Below are 8,451 nucleotides of genomic sequence, written 5' to 3'. Positions count from 1 at the left end.
TGATTGCCATTTTGTATATTAATATTGTATGCTTTTTTCTGATTATTTTGGTATCTTTTTCTTCCTTGATCTATTTTAAAAAATAATTCTTAAGTTCTTTAAAATGTATATCCTTTTCTTGAATTGATTTTTTTCATCATATATGTAGGTTTGATCTGGCTGTTCTTGCATTTATCTTAAGTGCCATTTTTACATAAAGTTCATTGAGATCTAAAAAGTTAAAAGCAATTGTAGTCTTTTCTGTCACTGATAATTAGATTATAGAAATGTAGTACAATTTATTTCATTTTATGGCTATTTGTGGTCATCTTGTTATTTTCATCTTTATATGTTCTTGGGATGATGTGGCTCTTTTGGATCCCATGTCAAGAGTTTTGTAGACTTATTTTCCTTTCTGTTGATTTTTGCTATTTTATGAAGTTATATTGCTCATTATTTTTCACCATCTTACTTGACAGTGTTTTGCAAATTAACTTTGAGTATAAATTGACTTTGCTTTTGGTTCTCCTTGAATGGTAAGAATCTAATAAATAGTAGTTTCTGAAATCTTTTAGTCTACTTGTCATTATAATTGTTTTATGTCAGTTAAACTTTTGCAGAAAATGATGACAATTAAGATTAGTACCTATTTCTTCTTTTATATATTTCCTATTTCAGCCCACCCTCACTTAAATCCAATTCACTTGCATGCCATGGCTTCATTTCCCTGATATCATGATTCTCTTTGAGAATGAAGGACAAACAAAAACATTTCCTATCACCAATTCTAACAGGCTGAGATTGTTAAATTGTTGCATTTATTTATAGTGTTTTCATCTTTAACTTTTTGTTTAATTTGATGTTGATTTTAACTTTTGCTCTATATTTTTTTAGTCTGTTATCTGCACATGAAACTTAATTCTGATATTGCCCATCTGTGAATAGTAGTTTTCTGCCTATGGAAGTAAAGTCATCTTAATTTTCTTTGATGAGTTGTCTGGAGCTTGTCTGATCCAGTCCTTCAAACTCTCTTCTCATATCTCTATCTCTATAGAAATGTAAACGAATATATGCAAGAGAGAGAAAGAAAGGGAAAGGGAGAGGAAAAGGGACAGGGAGAGGAAGAGGAAGAGGGGAAAGAAGAAGACCACAGATCTCAAATTTTTTTTCTTTTTTAAATTGCTTACTATGGTACATAATCAATCAAAACATTCCGTAATCCATTAGCATTTATTAAGCACTGGATATCAAGTACTGTGCTTAGGTGCTGGGAATACAAATATAATAAATGAAAAACATCACTTCTTAAAAGGGATTTTGTTCAAATACATTTTAATATGATTGGCCTATTTACTGGTTTTGAGAGCATCTTGATCATGTGATACAGGATGAAGGGGAAGGAAGAAGAGATCCTCTTCCATTTTTCCTGGATAGGGCCAGACCTGAGCACATGTTTAAATGGGCAAAGATTTCTTTCTATCTCCTTTGCAACTTCTCTCTTCTCCTAATGCTGTTTCTCTGTATCAGGGACTTCAAGGAACCTCCACTTTTTTTTTCTACCCAATCTTGCTCTAATTTTCAAAGTGCAGCATGTTCTACCATTACTTACCTCTCTTACACCAGGACCCCCCAACTAAATCCCTCCTTCCCTCACTGCAATTGTTCTTAGCTAGATATTAGGATGAAAGCATTCTGACTGAACATTCACAGTAATATGTGACTAGTATATTGGCCCTTCACCTCTCAGAATTTTTAAAAAAGAAGTTTGTAAATCCAAATTTATTTCAATCTGGTGGAAATGCAGGTGTTGGAAATTGTAGAGTGAAAGAGTCCTTGAAAGTATCTTCTGGTAGTTTCTTGGTTCAATTACATAGGCCTTGTTTGTTTTTCATACCTTCTTTTCTTTCTCCATTTCTAGGCTCATGCATGCTCCATTTCCTACCCACCCACCCCCAAATGGCTTCTATGGCAATACATCATGCTATTTTGGAAAGTTCATGAGCTCTGGAGCCAAAGGTAGTTAGAGGCATCTATGTGGTAGAGTAGAGAGGACCTGGAGTCAGGAAATCACAAGTTTAAATCCACCTTCAGACACTTATAACCTGTGAGGCTTGGGCAAATCAGTTAATCTCTATCTGCCTCAGTTTTCTCAGATATAAAATGCAAATAAATAGCAGTTATTTCCCAGGGCTATTTTGAGGTTTCAAATAAGACCTGAGTTCAAATTCCATCTCTGATATAAGTTTGGACAAGTTACTTAATCTCTCTAGGTTTCATTTTCCTCTTGTATAAAATGAAGAATTTGGACTAGATAGCTTATGAAGTAATTCTCAGTTCTAGATCTATGATTTCATGGTTCCCCAGAAGTCTGATGGAAATATGGGTTGAAGGAAATATCAGTGGCTTGGCGGGGAAGGAAGAAGCTAGTTGTAAATTGGTATTTGCAAAGACACAAATTCTTTAAAGATATACATTGTACAGATTAACCATATTTTGTTAATATATGCATCAAAACTGACCACAATACAATATCAATAAATGAATGTAACAATATAGCTTTTGTTGCTTGGGATGGAAAACATTTTGAAGTAAGAAAGGTAAGGGAAGTTGTTTGTGATACTAATAACATTTTCAATGCTGTATGATTTCAAAGAAGATTCCCCATTGAAAAGAGCTGTATCCAAGAATGATACATATAAAAATGTTTGCCTATCTGTGGGCAGTTTAGGCTTATCTTCCTTAAAATCACTGTCATCACTGCTGTGTATCAATAAGCTTTGTTCTGGGAACTGATCCTTGACTTCTGTGTTGATTCGAAGTCTCTTCAGTCCCCAAATAATCAGATATTCTGTTGGGAGAGTAGTAGTGCTACATAGAGAAAGCTTCAGATCCCTAACCAATGTAAAGTTCAGTAGGAAGCCCAGTGCAGTGATGTCTGTGAACCAAATAGTCAGATCACTGTCATAGCTGGCTTGCTCTATTGTATAGGGTAAAACAGTTTTACAAGTGCACATCAGATTGGCCAAACTGTAATCACAATCCCGTATATCAGCAGAACAGCTGCAATTTCGAATGGTGTTTTCCTTGGTGAAAATCAGTGTGTTGTTCTTTTCACCTCTGACAAAGCTGCTGTATGCAAAAAAGCCAAAGAAGCTCATTAGAAGGAGGTGTTGACCAAAGGGCAGAGCCATCTTTTTCACAGATAATACAATGACACTCATTTGTTGGGTTGTCTTTCATTCGGTGAATCAAGCCAATGCCAACCACCTGGGAAAAATAAATAACCTTGTCACTACAAATTCCTCTTAAGAAAATAACATGAGAAAATGAAGCACTTATATCCCAGTTTTGGCCTTCAGTTTCTGGTTCTATCGAAGGTAGAGAATGCTGAAAATTCCAAACCATGGGCAAAGAGCTTTTCCCAGAAACCCACACAGGATTACAATCATTTTATTGTGTCTTCGAAAAGCCCAAGACACCACCCACTGATAGCAGCTGTCATTGGAATAAATGTGCCAATGAAGGCGAGAAAATGCCAGAGCTGAAGTCTGCCATGTAATTGCTGAGAAAAGCTTATATTATCTGTGGGGAAAATGAGTGATTTTGAACTATTTGTGTAATACATCTTACAGGCATATAATTGTTAATGTTTAGTAACTATTTGATCCATTAAACATGAACTACTTTTTTCCCCCCTTGCCCTCTTAAAACAGAATTTGACAAAATCTAGAACAAAGCTTTTCATTGAATTCATTGCTTCCCACATTCTCCCTAGTGTTAAATATTAGACAACATACCACAAATACCAATTAAATGTTTAGTTAATAGTAAACTTTTAACTTGATTCGCCCTTATTTTTCTTCTAGCTTTGTTCTATTTTTTTTAACTCCCTTGTATGATCTAATGAGATAACTTGCCCATTTATTTGGTGCTTTCCCAAGGTGAATAAAGATTGAAAGTGGTGGATTGAATTAATAACTTACATTTGTTACTGTGTGTTAATAAACAATGACAAAGCTAATTAAATGATAAAAACCATAATTACCTTTATCCATATCATTCCTCACTCAGAATACTATCATGCATTGTTTTTTATATCTATATTTATATGTATACATATCATATATACTACACACAATATCTACCAGGAGATAAGTAGCATGGTTGTTATTAAGTCATTTCAGTTGTGTCATACTCTTTGTGATCCATTTGGGGTTTTCTTGGCAAAGTTATTGTAGTAGTTTGCCAGTTCCTTCTCTAGTTCATTTTACAGATGAGGAATTGAGGTAAACAGAATTAAGTGATTTGCTCAGGGTCACACAGCTAGTAAGAGTCTGAGACCAGACTTGAACTCAGGAAGAAGAGTCTTTCTAACTTCAGGCCTGGAACTCTATTGTACCAACTACCTACTCAAGTAGCATTAAGCACTATGTAAAATGAAATTATTGAGGGCAATTAAAAACCTTTGTCTTTGTGGTTTGTGGGGAAGGGGAGTAGAAAATGTGGGGAAGACAAGTACCTAGCTCTCTTTCCTTTTCCTCCATGTTTTGGGAAACACCCATTCATTTTAATAAACACATCTAGTTACCCCAGGGAAAACATAGGGAAAGGAAAGATATTTGGGGAGAATGTATGCAGTCTCCAAAGTCTTAGATCCAGTGGAATGTATTGATGTGAGTCCTATTCAGGCATTGGGGTAGAGATAATACAAATTGTAATAAGTTATGAATTATGCTATAAGCTAACAGGGGATCAGAGAAAGTTACCAACTTGTAAGATGCATGAAAAAATGATTCCTTTAACTTTTAGGATATTCATTCAGGAGGCTTTGGGAAGTGAGAACCAATGTTATAAAAAGGTTTTTTTAAAAATAGAAGAGAAGAGAGGATTCTGTGAAGATAATGGAATAGGTCAAAAAATTCAAAGCGCTGTAGATTTCCCTCACAAACAAGACAAAACTATACCTCAGGGTGAACTTGGACTGGTTAAAAACAACTTGAGCAGGGGTAGAACTATGGTCCTTTTGGGACAATTAGAGAAGATAGGAAGAAAGATATCAAAATGAGGTTTTGTCCTTGTGAAGTGTAAATATCTTCAGGGTAGGTCTGTTGAAACAGCAAATGTTTGTAGGGAGTTTGGAATTTGAGTCAGGGAAGATTCAGAGAATCTCTGCTAATAAGAAATGTCAGGCTTACTTAACTTGCTGCTGAGACAAAGCCCTGGGTAAGAAGGAACCAACACAACCCAATAAGTGTAAAGCCATAGTAGGGCAGAGGCACTGCTGGCTGTGGACATTTATGGAAATGGGGAGCTCTTGGTTTGGGTTCCAGGTCAGGAGGAGAACTGAAGGAGAACCTGAGGCAGAAGACTAGAGATTATTACTAATAAACACTTTTTTTAAACAAACAGACAAAGGAGAAAGAATTCAAGCATAGAAAGTTACTATGGGAATAGAAAAGATTGGAGTTTATCTTTAAGGGAGAATACTGAAGTAAAAAAAAAAAAAAGCCTCTCCTGTCCCAAAGAGTAATGTTAATTTGTCACCTGCCCAAAGAGAATTCATAGAAGAACTCAAAAAAGATTTTCAAAATCAATTGGGAGAGACAGAGGAAAAACTTCAAAAAATAAAAACAATCCCCTAAACCCCAAGATTATGAAAAGAAAGTCAACCAAGCAGAAAAGGAGATCCAGAGTCTCAAGGAAGAAAATAACTCCTTCAAAACTAGAATTGGGCAAGGGGAAACCATCAAAGTTATAAGACCAAGAAATAATAAAACAAACTAAAAAGGATGAAAAAACAGAAGAGAATGTGAGGCATCTTATAAAGAAAACAACAGATCTGAAGAACAGATCAAGAAGAGAAATATAAGAATAATTGAACCACCTGAAAGCTATGGTACAAAAAAGAATTTTGATATAATAATACAAGAAATGATTAAAGAAAATTGTTCTCAAATATTAGAACAATAGGGGGAAAATAAAAATAGAAAAAAATCCATTGATCACTAACTGAAAGATATCCTATAAGTAAAATCTTTAGGAAAATCATTGCCAAATTCTGAAACCCCCAGATGAAGGAAAAATTTTATGAGCAAAAAGAAAAAAAAAGCAATTCAAATATAGCAGAGATCCAATTGGAATCATATACATGGAAGATAAAAGAACTAAAGGACAAACTTTATGTTTTATACATGGAAATGTAAACCATATGTCTAAGATTGCCATTGATAATTGGGTAAATCAAAAGAAAGAATGGAATAGAGTTGAATATGATATAATTCTCAAAAGCTAAACTGTATAGAAAAAGGTAAAGAGTAATTATATTATACAAATGAGGTGTGAGAGCAAGAACTAACCCAGAGGAATTAAATGAGAGTGGAAAAGGTAGTAGTTCTGGAATCCTTCTCACATTAGGAATGGGTTAAAGAGGGAACAATAAAAATGTGCCTAGAAGGGTATAAAAGTCCTCTTTTGTATAAAGAAATAAGAGAGAGGGAATAGGATAAGGGGGGCATTGAAGGGGGTATAGATTAATGGGAATAGGATAAGATATGTAGATTAACAGGGATGGGATAAAGAGGAATGGAAAAGATTGAGGGACAGGAAAAGGGAAGGATCTTTTCAGGGATAGAAAAGCAAGATAGCTGGTAGAAGCAGAGGAGTCAGTAAGGCTAGGAAATAGATACACACACACTTAGGGAACTTAGAGAAAAAAATCAGGATTAGTAATCATTGATCTCAGCAATTAAACTAAACTAAACTAAGCTAAAATAGATTTAATAAAAAGAAGAAAAATAGGGAATTTGATGCCAGTCATATTAATCAATATTGTTTTAAACTATTTAAAATAACTAGATATAACTAGCTAGTGTAAGGTTGGAGTATTGCTATGGTATAGGATATGATGAGTTGGTGGATTAAGAAAATTGTGGAAAGACTCAGACCTGAAGGATGATGTTATCCATCTTCAGAGAAACAGGACAAACAAGCATAGTATGGCTTTACATAGATGTATTTGAATGTACATGTGTGTGTATATATATATATATATATATATATATATATATATAATATGTGTGTATACATATATATGATTATAGATATCTGTATATATACGTGTGTGTACATACACATATATATGCATGTAAGTATATTCATGCTTTTATTATTCTTTTATATTTAATGTTCTACAATAGTGTTGCACAGATTGATAAAATAATTGGAGTGGTTTTTTTTGGTAGTTAAAAGCATTTGTATATAAATTTATGCTCATTGCAGGCATTATCAATATAATTCCAGAAGCAGATAAGGCCAGAAAGATGAATATATCTCATTCTGTTTCCACATTATTTTGGTCTCCTCTGCTAAGTCTACCTTTTGACAACTTTTGTTTTATGTAGTTTGGAGATATCAACTCCCTATATAATAAATTGTAGTGGTTCCTTATCATTTTTAGGATCAAATACAACATGGTCTACTAGATTTTTAAAGTTCTTTATCAATTGGCTCTTTCCTACCTTTCCAGTCTTAATGCCTGCTTCCTACCAAATACTATGTGATCTCGTGATCCTGTGATCTTGTGTGATAAGAGACTTTTGGGCTTAATTTTCTTACCACCATTTACTTAAGATGAAGTGGTAAAACTAGGTAGAACTTGCAGAATCAAGCTGAGATGTCAAATTATAGCTCGACTGGTAAAGTTCAGTTTACAAATTCCATCTATATAAACCTGGTATACAATTACTAATTTACTGTTTTACCTGCTGTAAATCTTCCCCTTTTGCTATCCATTCTTTATGGAAATGATCATCTCCTCTTCTGTCTTCTATAAAATTCCATTGTACTCATCCTTCCCATATAATTAAAACTTATATAAGGTTAAAGAAGTTGCTGCTTAGGACTTAGTCCTTTCTGTATACAGTAAATCTATGCTGTGAGCATGTAATAAACCAGTTTTTCCAGATCTCCATGTGCTGATAGATATGACTGACAACAGTACCTATCAATGACTCCTCGGAAAATTTTTGTATGACTTGTTTATCTATAATTGTTTGTATGTTATCCCCTCATCAGACTATGAGTTCCTTGAAAGCAGGAATTGTTTTTGTATCTTCAGCACTAAGCCAGTTCCTAGACAGTTAATAAATGCTTGATGATTACTTAAGATTATGAGTATTTGGTGTGGTGACAGCTCCTGAAATGTTGTTCTTAAGTTTTTGTGGCTCTGCGTTATTTCTGAGTAATTTTGAGCAAAAATTTTGACTAATATGGCTTAGTGGTTGAGTGTGTGTATCTGGATGTATATGTACATATAAGTAAGAGTGGATACATATATACACATACCTAAATTTTTTGAAACTATTTTTTGTGAAGACCATGAAAATGGTATTGGATGTAGCTTGTTTCCCTTATTTTCATTCATAATTTATTAATTGTTGTCCTATAAGATATTTGTCAGTTTTTTGTTTATAA

At 33.9% G+C, this 8,451-nt stretch overlaps 1 protein-coding gene across 1 annotated transcript in view; it reads right to left on the bottom strand.

The window, feature by feature from the left end:
* Positions 1 to 1,190: 1,190 nt before the first annotated feature.
* C3H21orf62 (chromosome 3 C21orf62 homolog) overlaps positions 1,191 to 8,451 on the bottom strand; it is a 30,033-nt gene continuing 22,772 nt past the window's right edge. The window contains exon 2 of the mRNA XM_051984956.1: positions 1,191 to 3,246. Within this exon, the coding sequence (XP_051840916.1) occupies positions 2,511 to 3,200 (690 nt within the window). The 5' untranslated portion in view covers positions 3,201 to 3,246 and the 3' untranslated portion in view covers positions 1,191 to 2,510. The remainder of the gene's footprint in view (positions 3,247 to 8,451) is intronic.

This window comes from Antechinus flavipes, chromosome 3 (genome assembly GCF_016432865.1).
Source record: "Antechinus flavipes isolate AdamAnt ecotype Samford, QLD, Australia chromosome 3, AdamAnt_v2, whole genome shotgun sequence".
Classification (NCBI taxonomy): Eukaryota; Metazoa; Chordata; class Mammalia; order Dasyuromorphia; family Dasyuridae; genus Antechinus; species Antechinus flavipes.
Note: the sequence above shows the minus strand (reverse complement) of the source record. Positions and strands in the feature narration are given on the sequence as shown.